The 12,497-nt window shown below is 33.5% G+C and overlaps 1 protein-coding gene across 1 annotated transcript in view; it reads left to right on the top strand.

Moving 5' to 3' along the window:
• Nucleotides 1-545: 545 nt before the first annotated feature.
• The window catches only part of LOC118736751 (protein Skeletor, isoforms B/C), a gene marked incomplete in the record, with an annotated part of 84,235 nt that continues 72,283 nt past the window's right edge, over nt 546-12,497 (top strand). Inside the window, 1 exon segment of the mRNA XM_036466767.1 lies at nt 546-705. Within this exon segment, the coding sequence (XP_036322660.1) occupies nt 648-705 (58 nt within the window).

A 12,497-nucleotide genomic window follows, 5' to 3' on the forward strand; every position in this document is an offset into this window, starting at 1 on the left:
TGTCTTTGGTGATGGCCAACTGAGCCTGGTCTAAACACTTGGTGTTCATTGCTGTTTGGGAGTTAGTCGTGTTCGGACGTGTTTTAAAGAGCTGTGCATAAAGTTGTTCGCTTTGCTCCAAATGAGCTTTTTCCATTTATGGTCAAATATGTATATTTATATATGTTTGTATGTATACATACTTCATATCTAAACTCACGTATATACGTGGCGAACATCGGTTGCATTGATGCGAGTTTAAAGTTGAAAACTTATAAAAAGTTGTTTGAATAACAAGATTTTGCAAATTAGAAATTTGCTATTAAAAATTCATTTGGTTAGTTTCGTAATATTCACAGATAATTAAGGTTGACCTGTGAGTGTGTACAAATACTAAAGTGATTTTCAAGGTGTGCAAAATATTTTGTGTTGTATTTTTATAATACTACTTACATATATCATTTGTAACCGTATTATGTTACTTTATTAAAAAATATTTAATAAATATTTAGATAAATACTACATATGTATAATGAAAAATAACTGAATATAAAGGCAGCGGTGATTGCTACCTGATTTATGTGTTACTATTTTAAGAAAAATAGAAAGTCCGTGGGCAGGATCCTAAAACGAAACCATATACATACATATACATAGCTGAACGGAACATGGCTGCGTCTAAATTGATTATTCAACACATCATAATCGGATTACTTTGCTACTACTGTGAGTATACCTATAAAAGATTTGTTATATTTGGTTTAATCACACCTTGGTGTTTACTGAGTTATAACCGTCATTGAGTTTCCAAGAACACGAAGTACACTGAAGAATTTGATCATCTTTAACTAATTAACCCATTAACTAGGAAAGTGGGAAGAACTTATTTAATTGTAAATAGGTACATACATATGTACATAAGACTGCATCACCCCCCCATAGAAAAAAAAAAAAAAATCGGTACTGTTTTTCCACTGGAATTATAAAATCTATTATACTTTAAGACTTCCACCAAAATATCTCGGAAAAATATTAAGATTTACGTGAGCTGGACCGATTTGAAAATACCTGCAAAAATTTAGTTTGTTTTATTAATAAAAAGTTTTTTTAAGCATTTTTTTTTAAATCACCTCAGATGACCAAACAGTTTAAGCTTAAGAAATTTGCATAAAAATATTTTTAAAAAATTTTCTAAGGAATCATAATAATGAGATTTTTGCTGCTGTTTTGAACTTTTTCAAAAAACTGGTTTAAGAAAAACTTTAATAACTCAGCCAAAACCGTACCAATTTACACTTCCCGGGTATCATTGGTAAGGTATTTTCTTTCCCTTGCGATTAAGCTCATTCAAAGTATGAAAGAGGAAGGTGAGATAAACGAGTGTCATTCCATGTTGAATTGTGATGTGTTGGTATTTGCAAAGAAATAAAAAGTCTGAGAAAATACCTTTCCACTGATACCTTCCCAAGTCTATATCGGTTTGAGGCAGTTACTCAAGTTTTTCTTACACAACTCTTTGAAAAAAGTTAAATCAAAAAACAGCATCAAACCTCCCATTATTATGATTTCGTTCATACAAAATTTCAATATTTTTTTGTAGATTTTTTAAGCTTAAACTGTTTTGTCCTCTAAGGGCATTTTTTCCAAAAAAAATGCAACTTTTTTTGGTGATGCAGTCTAATGTACATAGATATCATTTCTTGTATTGAAAAATGAATTCAGGTAAAAATTAGTTATCTGCACATACCAATACATATGTATATATGTATGTATGCAGTGTATGTCCTTGCAAATATAATAAAATCTTACATCGCATCTATATGCACCTGCATTAATCTGTTGCATATTTGTTTGTTTGTTTTTTTCAATAGAAATTGTTACAGTATGCATATGTTTACGTACACATTAGGGGTATTCTCTGAGTCTTGTAACGCCCTTGCACGGTAAAAATCGGTTTTCATACGGCACAGCTTTGCAAAACGTACAATCCGTGCACCGTGCAAGGGATTTGCAAGACTCAGAGAATACCCCTATTAAATTATAAAATCTTTAGTTATACGCACGTATCTATGGATACGTACATATGTATGCATGTGTATATATTTATATACATATATATGCATTCATAGCCCTGCAGAAAAAAATTATCAATTGATAAAAAATAACCCACTTGTAGTTAGTTTCTATAAAATATATAACTTGTAGTTACCTACAAAAAGCTAACTTAAAACTAGTTGACAAGTATTGCAGCAGTAATGCAGGAGATTGTTATCTTTAAACGCGTTTCTATTTAAATATCCTGCACTTCGCAAATACTTTTTCGAATTGAGGACAAATAAAAGGACAATCGAAATTTCATATTATCATTTTGAGGTTATGTCTGACGGAGTTCGAATATGGGACCACCTACAGCAGAATATGTAAACAAATATGAAATGTAATAAAATAAAATAAATAAAGTAAATAAATAAAAACATAAAAAAATATTTTGTTTTTCCAATTAATATTTTATGTCCAAAAGTAGTTAGTTACAAGTTAGTTACATCAAATGCCGAGACAACCATCCTTGACTACATCTAATGTAGAGGTAACCACCCTTGACTTGGCCATCGCCATAAAAATATAGTTAGCTTTCATCAAAGAAAATATACAGATAATTGTGACTTTTAGCTCCTTCCTAATCCACTTAAAGTTAGCTTATAGTTAGATACATTTCCTGCAGGGTGTTAGTAACTCTGACCGATCGGTTTACGCGCTCACTTACGCCTGCTAACTGCTTCTGGTTGTCTTGATATTTAAGACGTTGCACATATGTATGTTCGTATAAGTATATATGTATGTGTGTGTCTATACCCAGTACGAAAGAAACTAGTTTAAATATCGATGTTCAATCAGTTTTTTGCACACCACAACTAGTTCAAGATCTAACTTTCTTCCTTGGAACGAACTGTTGACTTTAACATGGCGATGTCCTAGGCATCAGTCAATTATCCGAATTTGCATTTGATTTCAACTACTTTAAAAGTCGGTACGTTCTTTTTGAATACGCTTTCGTTTTGCACTTCCCAGATGATTTTTCATAATTACGAAAAGCCGAAATAAAAAATTTAAAATTAAATGTTCCACCTAACTTTGCTCCGATCGGAGTAGCTCTTCACAGAAAAAAAAATGTAAAAAATATATTCTTTGAAATAAAATGTTGGTTTGGCGTTTTTTGTTTCCATATAGACAATAGAGAATTACAGGAATTAAAATTTTGGAATAAAGTTAAACACAGGGTGTCCCTGCTGTGTTCCAAGATAAAACAATTTTTCTAAACAAAATTTCAAAAAATGCTAAATTTTAATGGGAATAAAAAATATATGTGAAAATAGGTTATTTTTTATTACTTTATTAAAAAGTACGGGCTTTTAGCTTTCAAAAGAAGGTTTAAAAACCTGCTAATTTTTTGCGCTTTCTGAAATAATGCTTTTTTCCCTAATGCATAAAATAATTTTTTAATTTTTGTCAGTGCCTTGAGATCTGAACGATTCGTTCCATTTTCAAAAACGAACTGTGGACAATAGAAGGGATAATTTTTTTTAAAGAGTTGCCACCTGTTAAAAAATTAGATTGTTAAGAAATTTGATTAAAATTTTTTTATACGTTAAGTGAATTACTAAGAGATGGGTATCAATCGAAATGTGTATTAGCTACATGTAGAGAGTTGCCACCTGTTTAAAAAAATTAAATTCCACTTGAATTAAGGGAATTAGGTTATTGAAATACATAGGTATCACCATAACGGAGTCAGGCGAAAGAGGTTTAAGAAGGTTTTAGCTTAAAAATATTATGAATAGGGTTACCATCTGTTTGTAAAGTCAAATTTAGTTAAACTAAAATAATAATTACGTCAAACCATAGGATTACGCCATCGTATTTGTTGTTTTATTACAAATACATACATTGTCAATCAGTAATTTGTTCTGATTACATTCCTTTTAAATTACTGGACTCTTAAATTAACTCAGGAATGTTTTTACTCTCCACTTATTACTTGCTAAATATATTAAATTTTTTCATTTGTCTGATACTCATATTTATATACACATTTCATTTACCTTATTCCCTTAATTAAAGTGAATTTGATTTTTTAAACATGTGGCAACTCTTCTACGTGTGGTTTAGAAGTAAATTATTTTCAAAACTAGTTCAATTGATACCCATATTGTGATATCTAATTCATTTAACTTATTAAATGATTTTAATAAATTTTGTAACAGGTGGCAACCCCTTTCAAAAATAAAAAACTTTATTGCACATCCACAGGCCAAGCACTATCATTTGACATCTCACTTTTGAAAATAGAACGAACTATATGTACATACCTATGTAAATGCCACAAGAACCCAAACTCTTGAACCTCAAACTGCATTTACAGTGAAATTATAAAAGCTATCCAAAAACCAATTGGATTTTTGAATTTAGCGTCCTCAATTTTACTAAGAAGCGAAATTTCATTAAATCCGTCCATATTCTATTCTTTTATATAGAAGGGAAGCACTGTGCGCTGGTCTATAGAGATATTTATTTGGCATAGACAAGGGTCACATTTACATATGGGGTATTCCATCGTCACGGGTGGGACATTTGTACAGCAAAAATAGTTTTTCTTTTTTAATTTAAATATAAAGTACTAAGCAATTCTACATTTTGATAAAGCTACACCTAGTTCACTAATATACGAGTTATTACCAAATACGAAAAATATTCCAACTTGATTTTATATTGGAAAATTCTGAGCTGTTTCTTCCGTCACGGGTAGGACAAAGAAAAGACACTGCTTTTTGGAGAACATATATTTTAAGGAAAGTCTGTGAATTTACTTAACATTTCTATCTGGATTAGATGTTTTACTATACAGAAAAGAACCAGCAATCCCAACAAAGCACAAACCATAATAAGAATTATTTGTTTATTATTAAAAAATTCAAAATTCTCCTGTCACGGGTGGGACAACTTTTGTCACGGGTGGGACACGTACGATTTTCTTCATGAAAGGAAGCTTCTAGTGAGATCCATATCAAAGAGATTAGGTATGATAAATGTTAGAGGTCAAATACAAGATCAATTGACCTACTTTTATGACAGTGGAGTCATTGTAAGACGCACGATATACTGCTGACCCCAGGATCTATTTTAGGGGCAATAGTTATACCAAACGAAAGCTAGAAGTCGCCAGATTGATGTATTAAAATGCATGGAAGAAAGGATTATTTGCAAACGCATGAAATTTTATATGCATTTTCCTAATGCACTTCTGCACGGTGCATTTGATTGCAACGAAATTTCGAATGTGCCTTAATGATTTTCAAGTTTGTTTAGAATAGCTATGTATGTCTGACTAATACTAACTACAGGCTAAACATGTATATCGACTACTGTTATCACGTCGATAGAGATGTCTAACCTGCTGTTAGTGTTGACCAGACATTGAGTAACCGGCTTAAGAGTGGCTCGAGTTGAGTTATTGTTGGAAACTGATTTCATGGACAAATCATGCTCAAATTTAGCTATTCCTTAAAACCATAGAACGTCAGAAAAGATCTTGTGTATCGATGTCTAATCCGAAAAGTTATCTGCATTAGAATACTTGTAAGCAGATACATATGTATATCTTTGTCACTTAAAGGCTATTTATTGGATTGAATTTATAAGTTTCGCGAACTTCTAGATTTTCTTGGTTGGAACTTTTCAGGTAATTGTTAATATTGACTTTTAATTGTTGTTAAGCAACCCTCATCATAGAATTCTCTGGCGTCTCTAAGATAGTAATGCTTATCTTGACTTTTCGAGCTGGCCACGCGAAATTTTTTACTACATCGCTTAGCCCACCAACAGTATTATGGTGTTTAGTCAACCTGTACTTCAGAGTTTTGTGGCATTAAACATAGGTTTGAAACGTTAAACTTATTTTTTTATTGTTAGGCATCATTAGAAAAAAATTATAAATGATTGTCACGGGCGGGACACGATAAAACGTTTCAAAATCTCTTAAGTAGGTACTTATAATATAATAAAAGAAATGAAATAGGGCTGCTTAGTATAAACACACTCTAGTTATGAAATTATAGAAAACTCCCTAAAGTAGTAACTAAGCAATACGAAGTTTAAAACTTTTTAGTCACGGGTTGGACATGCTAATCCGTAGTGATTTTATCCTATTATATAATTTAAATGCCTATTTTTCTTCAATGCCATATTGCTTCTTCGGGGCGCAGAAAGATCGAGACATTTATTCCCCCCTTCAAAAAAATAATAACTTTGTGAATACTTGATTTTGCAGAGCCTTCTATATTAAAATATGTTGTCGTATTCAACTACTTTTCTTATGTTGAAGTTTTGAGTGTATTTACAGTGTAATAAAATAATATAACTAAATTTTTTTTCGAAAAAACGTTAATTTCAGGTATTGAGGATTGATTCATCAAGCATTCCATGTTCAATAAGCTACTCTACAATTGGACACAAAGTTTCACTTACTCATGGAATACCCCATATGTGACAGGCTAAACATCAGGGTTTTATTTAACTCAGTTTTATTCAAAAATACACTGCTTACATAAAACTAAGTTTAAATGAAAATACAGTAGCATTGCTCAATACATAGGCCAATTACTTGGCCTTTATGTTCACATTTATTATGTTCAAACAAGCCTAAATATATGTACTTACCGTCCTCTGTGTATTTATTTCACTATGAATCTAATATTTTATCTTTTGAAGTCGGTAAAGATTTTCACATGTGCACTGTAAATAAACAACACCTCATACTTTACAGGTAGCTGTAATCCCGAGACCACTTCTCACAAACGTGTGCCAGAGCTTCCTATAAATCATACTGTATCCAACAACCCGCTATCGCAGATCGGCGTCTCACATTTGTGTCGGCGGTCCCACGTGAAAACCCAGCTGACACACACATGTGACGCCTGGTAGCGAACGTGTTTAAGACAATATTAAAAACCGTTATGTGCAAAATTTTAGTAAAATCAATTCAAAACTGAGGGAATTATTTATAAAATAGTTAAAAATTAATAAAATTCAACTGTCAAAATCGTTGATTTTGAAGCGTAGTATTGGCTTTATTCCTACGCATGACAATTCCGTAAGAGAGCTAAAGAAAGGCCTACCTAACAAGCCTGCTCTCCCCCTGGAGTAATGCGCGTACAAACATACAGACAGACAAAAATTCTAAAAATAGTTGATTTGGCTTCTATTGCTCTAATAAAGACCCCTCTAATGGTTGAAATTTCTCTAATGGTAGGCGCATACTAGTTTATGAACTAGTATTTTTTCTAACTGGTTTGGGTTTTCACTGCAGGGTGTTTGCAGCCAAACAACTGTCAAAATTAGGCTAACATAGGAAATAAGCTAATTTCGTTTTATTTGACCAAGATTTAGCTATTTGCTTGTGATGGTTGAATCATATATGTAATACTTCTATATTGGCAGTAAGCTAACTTCTCAATGTGTAAGCATTCCGAAATCAAAGCGAGACAGTCTAGTACCGTTTTTGTCAATGTATTGTGTACTTGAGTGCCGTTTTTGTATATGTGTTGTGTACATGTTTATTTATAAAGGACCCTGCAAAAAATGGGACTAATCCGGGATGACTCCGGGAGCAATCGCAAAGGAGCATGCGACTAATATCACTTTTGATCTCTTTATATGGAATGAACTGATCGCTTTTGTTCGAGCATGTCCTATGAAGAGACTAATTGTTCACCTTTATACCCGAACGGGTATGAAAAGCGACTAGTCACTTTTACAAAATAAAATTAAAAATTTGCACCAGCTGAGATTCGAACCGGGGTGCTCAGTTTTGTTAGGCGAATACTCTCTCTGTGGGCCAACGTCGCACATGAAATTTCATTGACTAAGTGCGTACATATCATTAAATCGTTAATAGTACCCGTTAGAGATGAGTTGGGGACTAATTGATCTCCAATTATACCCATAAGGGATGAGTCGAGTCTAATTGACCTCCAATAGTACAAGTATGAGACTAGTTGGGACTAATTAATGCCCAATTATACCCAATTGAGAGTAATCTCGGAATACTCGCTTTAGAGATTAGTCGCACAATTTTTTGCAGGGGGATGTGTTCCTTTTCTTTCGTACGTGTTTAGTGATATATCTGTACTGTAGTGTTTTCGGACGGTACTAGCTCTTACTGCCAATATAGGAGTATTACATATATGGGTTGAAAAAAACATGCCTAATGCTGTTAAGTTGAATGTAACTTACCACCGAGATTGTTGCCAGCAGGAAATAATTTGAAGTGGAATACCAAAAAAGTGAAGTGTTTCCTCATTTTTCGAGGTGCTCATAAAACTTTAAGTGTCTTAATTAAATAACGTTAGACAAATATGAAATAGCTTTTTTGTTTTCTTAGTTCACGTTCACTAAACAAACTGTAAATTTTTCGATAAAACATTGTTGATCAAACCAAGGCTTTTAAAACCCGTCACATTTCACCTGCCAGATCCAATACATAGACAGGAATACCTATAGCTTACACTACACATTTCGAATATGACGTTAGTTTTCTTTTCAATTGGCACGTTTTCGAACCCTTGCGCGATTTCCAGAATGTTTGTCAAAGAAAATGATGCGTTTATTTAACGCATATAAATAGATAGATAGCTAATCAAGATTTTCAAAAATTGGTGTTTTTCTGAAAAAATTCTTAATTTCTTCAAAATGAATTTAATGATAGTCGAATAGTTTTGATTGTGTTTTCATGAGATAATCCAGTAGCTATAGCCCTGAATTTCCACTATTATATGATGGAAATGTCCAGAATTCTAATTTAAAAAGCGTTTGATAAAAAATTTCGATGGAAAAAAAAAGTGAATTGTTTTTGCTAAAGAGGTAGTGGTGAAGTGTTTGAAAATAAACGAAGTGAAACACTTCGATTGAAGTGATAATGGCAGCCCTGCTTGCCACCAATTTTACCGACAATTTTTACCATTACTAAGTGACTTATAAGAATGCCTTTATAAAGAATAATAAGTTGTTGATTTTTGCTTGATCTTGGAATTTTTTAACGAGGTGCGTATAAATTCAGTGAACAAAAAATGAACATATGATCGCACGTTTAATAATATACAGAATTATTTCAAAATTTCAATTTTGTGGGAAAACGCAATCAAAGTTTAATAAAATCATACAGGTGCTATACCAAAGGACAGATGGAAGACATATATTTTCGCCATTTTTGGGTAGTTTGGTCATCTGTTTGACTGAACATATTCTCCTCATCAAATTTATTAATTGTATTACGAAACCTCCAAAAACGTAAATTTTTATTTACATCTCTATATTATTTAACATGCGATATGTATGTATGTATGTACACACAGTTACTCCCAAAATGCATATACGGATTTTTTTAATATTCGCAATGTTTTTCATTTTATATATATTGTGTTAATTTCCCCAAGAGAAGAGATGGTAACATCATTAAAAAACCCTTCACGGGCCGGTTTAGCGGGCTGTTATGGCTGGAGGTTTTAGGCCTCTTCGATGGGCCGTCGGCATCGTCTGCCGATAACTGCCTTTTGGGGGCCAGTTCCCTGGGACCTGAGGGTGTGGGTTCAGGGTTATTTAAGACACCTTTCTCCTGAGTCCGTTCACGGCTTTCAGAGAGAATGTGCCTTGCCCTTGGATACCAACATTTTTTCTAAAGATGCTGATCAAGAAGTTAACTATTTTGATCAAACTTTACTGAATTTTCATAATATTTGCACAATGTCTGTAATTTGGATTAAGTAATGAGCTATACTTTCATTAAATAAAAATAAACTTTAAATAAACTGAAGAATAGCTAAACCTTACTAAAATGTTGCTCCCAGTTTTTATTTAGTTCCCGGTATTTGTATCTCGATAACCGATTTATAAATTTGTACCAAACTCAGTACAATTATTGACCTTCGCAAAAAAAGCTATATGTTCGAAATCGGACTAAAATTAAGCCCGCTTTCCACTTCCAAAAAAAACGCGTAAAAAACGTGAAAACGTACGGTGCGTTGCCTCAAAACGTTGCACCACGTTGGAATTTGTATTCTAGCAGCTGAAGGAGCGTATACTAAAAAATTTCAAACATGGGCTCAAGATTAAAAAAAAATTTTATCACAAAAAAATTCGAAGTTTGTGAGAATTGCCCACATCCTAAATTTTCTTATTGATGCATTTCATCGTTTTATGGAACAAAATATTTTTAGTTATGCCCTTTTGCCTTTCAGGTGACGATATTAGGTATGTACAAACATTTATTCCGTGTGCATGCGTAGTATGTATTATCGGTTTGCTCAAGTAAAGATATGTTGTTGCGCCTGCGCTTATTCAAATTTAATTATAGGTATATGTACATAATACATAGTGACGCACTCTCTTACATATATGTATATTTGGTTGTTGTAACATGTACCAATTAGTTGATTGCTCTCTACTATGGACATTGACTCTTCAGTATACATTTTGTTTACCTACATTCATATATACTACATATGTACATATATATATAAATATGTATACATATCGTCACCTGAAATGAAAAAGACGTAACAAGCATCATAGTTGAAATGCAAAAGGTCATAACTAATAAAAGATTCAAAACTCACTTTTTGATTTATAAGATGGATTTCATCGAATTACAACTCCCCACACCATTTCATGAAAAAAATTTAAATTTTAGTCACGACTTTTTCCATTTCCGTTACGAGTTGTTACGTCTTTTTGCATTTCAGGTGACGATATATGCATGTGTAGCAGTGCTGCCACAGAAACATTTTTTTACGTTCCAAAAGTTCCTAAAAAAACCTACCAAATTTTTTTCTGAGTTTTATTATGTCAAATTTATTACAAATGTAAATAGAAATAGTACAACTAAAAAGCTAGTTCAATAAAAACAAATTAACTGCGTAAACAATTAATTTTTCTGTACTTATTCAAATATATGTCTCTTTACAAATCCATGTTAATATTGTTATTTTTATTATTACGTCAGGAATACTCGAGATGCGACCTAATAAGATCTATTGTGCTAAAACCGGCCCACAAAGCTTGCAGTACGTATCTAGAGAAAACCTATTTTATTCAAATGGTAGTTTAACTTGCAGTGTCCTCTCAGAATGCCAGTATGAGTTCCAAGACTCTCCCGGCTAAGTTCGAAGTCTTTCGCAGTTCACCCTGGAGGAACTTATGAATCTCTTTGATTGTCTCATTCCCTTTGACTTGAATAGCTTGAGAACCTCCACATGACCCCGAAGATCTCCATTGGGCAGCCGTAGAGCATTCCACTCGCGGTAACTTACTTGGCTTTTGGCCACCAGGCCAGTGCCGCATATGTAACAATAGTTTTTACTACCGTATTGAAAGACGGGTACACCAGTTTGGGTCATATTCGCTAAGTCTTACCATCAAGTCTACGACAGGCATAAAACGCCCTTGTAGCCTTGTTGGTAACATTCTAAAGATGTTTGTTCCAATTGGTTCTTTTTTTCAAAGTTACTCCTAGATGCTTCGCCTTTTCAGAGAACTCAATTTCTGTCCCTGCCAAGGTGGCTCTAGTCAAGTTGGATATCAGTGCGTTTGTTGACAAGCGATTTTCAGTAAATACGTAGTTATCACAACAAATAAGGGTCAACGTACGAATCAGGTATATTTACATGTTTGCGGTCGTCGTTATACGAACGCACCGGTGAAATATTCGTGTAATCAAGGTTGCTAAAATGTGTGGAGATACATATTTGCTATTAACTATTATAGTAGCGGAACCTACCAAAATACAATGTAGCCTAAAACCAGCCAAATGAAAAAAAACGTTCCATTTTTGGTAGAAAAAGGCCACGTGTGGCAACACTGATGTGTAGTTTGTGTACCCTTGCTCCCGATTCACATTCGTGTCGATAAAAAGTAAAACAGTCACAAATATTGTTAAAAGTGGGTCGTCTGCTGCATGATGGATGAGCTGACGGTATGGCAACTTGCTTGCTAATAGTTACTAGATGGCGGAGTATTCAGTAATTTCTTTTGTTTTGATACATATGAACATACATGCATACATGGGTAGACCTAATGTGACCAACTATTTCATAGCTCAAAGAAGTACAGGTTAGGTTGGGTTAAGTTAACGCCGCGAGCCGATTACGAAATTTTGAATGCGGCTAATTTCGATCCCTGAGAGCTTAGTGTTTGCTCAGAAGTGCGAGCCAAAATTCGTCCATCTTAGCCCCGCGAAGGTTGAAATGTCTAAAAGAAAGTGTGGGAATGATTCCACTTCATCTTCCTATTGACAGCTGATAAAAAATGATCAGTTGAAATTCCTAGTCTCACCGCATGAATACCAATCGCACAATGGCTGGTCAGAACGCCCATCACTAGCCATCGAGAGATAACGTGTTTTAAAGTGCCCTATAAAAACATAACACAACACAACACAACACAACACAACACAACACAACACAACACAA

Source organism: Rhagoletis pomonella, unplaced genomic scaffold (assembly GCF_013731165.1).
Source record: "Rhagoletis pomonella isolate Grant_MI unplaced genomic scaffold, Rhpom_1.0 Rhpom_scaffold_00004, whole genome shotgun sequence".
NCBI lineage: Eukaryota > Metazoa > Arthropoda > Insecta > Diptera > Tephritidae > Rhagoletis > Rhagoletis pomonella.